The sequence below is a fragment of the Volvox carteri genome (genome assembly GCF_000143455.1).
Source record: "Volvox carteri f. nagariensis unplaced genomic scaffold VOLCAscaffold_131, whole genome shotgun sequence".
Lineage (NCBI taxonomy): Eukaryota > Viridiplantae > Chlorophyta > Chlorophyceae > Chlamydomonadales > Volvocaceae > Volvox > Volvox carteri.
The window spans coordinates 117265-118433 of record NW_003307674.1 but is presented as its reverse complement, the minus strand read 5'-3'; the positions used below and the strand labels follow the sequence as shown (position 1 = coordinate 118433).

The window sequence follows — 1169 nt, the reverse complement described above, 5'->3', positions numbered from 1 at the left end:
TAGGGATGTATGCGTGGATTCATAATTTTACATATACACGTCGCCTAGCAGCAGCTACATGCATACGAAATTCAAGCTTGGGACTTAAGTCCTGCTATGTAACAACATCAAGCCATATGCATTGCCTGCTTCAGCTGAAGCAGCTGCTGCAGCTGCAGCTTCCAAACAATCTGCAGCTTCCAAACAGCACCAAACATTTCCACAACAGCGGCTGCTGCAGCTGCAGCTCATCGATCTGTCAACAATTTGCCTCAAAACATGCTACATTATAGCTCAGAAGCGCTCTATCCACCCTTACACTTTCTGGTATTCATGCCTAGAAGAAGTCCTCCATCACCGTCAGTTAACACTCCGAGACAAGTCTGTACAGTGACTGTACAGTGCAGCAGCGCTGCTGCTAGCAGTAGCTTCTCCACAAGCGGCTTGTGAGCCTGTATGCAGCAGCTGCTGCAGCAGAAGCTTCGAAACAGCTCCAAACAGTTTCATATTGGGTGCACCCAGCTGCAGCTCATCCATCTCTCAATAAAATTTGCCTCAAAACATGCTACATCATAGGTCACATGCACTATCCACCCTAACACCTTCTGGTAGTCATGCCTAGTATTAGTCCTCTATCGCCGTTAGTTGACACTACAAGACATTGCTGCAGCAGCAGTCCTCCACAAGCAGCTTGTGAGCCTGTATGCAGCAAAAATCAGGCAGGGGCATACAGTAGCACCTTTGTCAGACCATCATGAACTGCAATGACTGTGATGTGGAACTTAGAATGCAGTTTTTTGCCACACACCTTACTACTGCTTTAATCTTCCACTGACTCTGCGTGCTGATGTGTGGTGGGGAAAGCATGTGGTGTTGTCCACAGCAGCTGCAGGTTGCTGGGTGGGCCCTGTAGACAGACAAACATGCCCATCAGAAGTTAAATACGCCAAACCCTGTATAGGAGACTCCATACAGAATATATGCAGCAAGAGGTAATTTGACACAAAATCCAAAAAAACTGCAGTTGCCCTTGTTTGCTTGCACATGAATGACAATTATCCCCCCTCAAAATCAGGGGATCCCCAACCATCTGTCAATCTCAGAGTGATGGACGCAACTGTGTAGATACCTGTAGTCACAGCTATCACCTCCCAAGCAGAAAAAGCATGCCCGGGAACCGAACTCAGGTC

The 1169-nt window shown here is 47.5% G+C and overlaps 1 protein-coding gene across 1 annotated transcript in view; it reads left to right on the top strand.

Moving 5' to 3' along the window:
• VOLCADRAFT_108521 (uncharacterized protein) overlaps positions 1–763 on the top strand; it is a gene marked incomplete at its 5' end in the record, with an annotated part of 11249 nt that extends 10486 nt beyond the window's left edge. Inside the window, one exon of the mRNA XM_002959182.1 lies at positions 221–763. Within this exon, the coding sequence (XP_002959228.1) occupies positions 221–373 (153 nt within the window). The 3' untranslated portion in view covers positions 374–763. The remainder of the gene's footprint in view (positions 1–220) is intronic.
• Positions 764–1169: the final 406 nt, after the last annotated feature.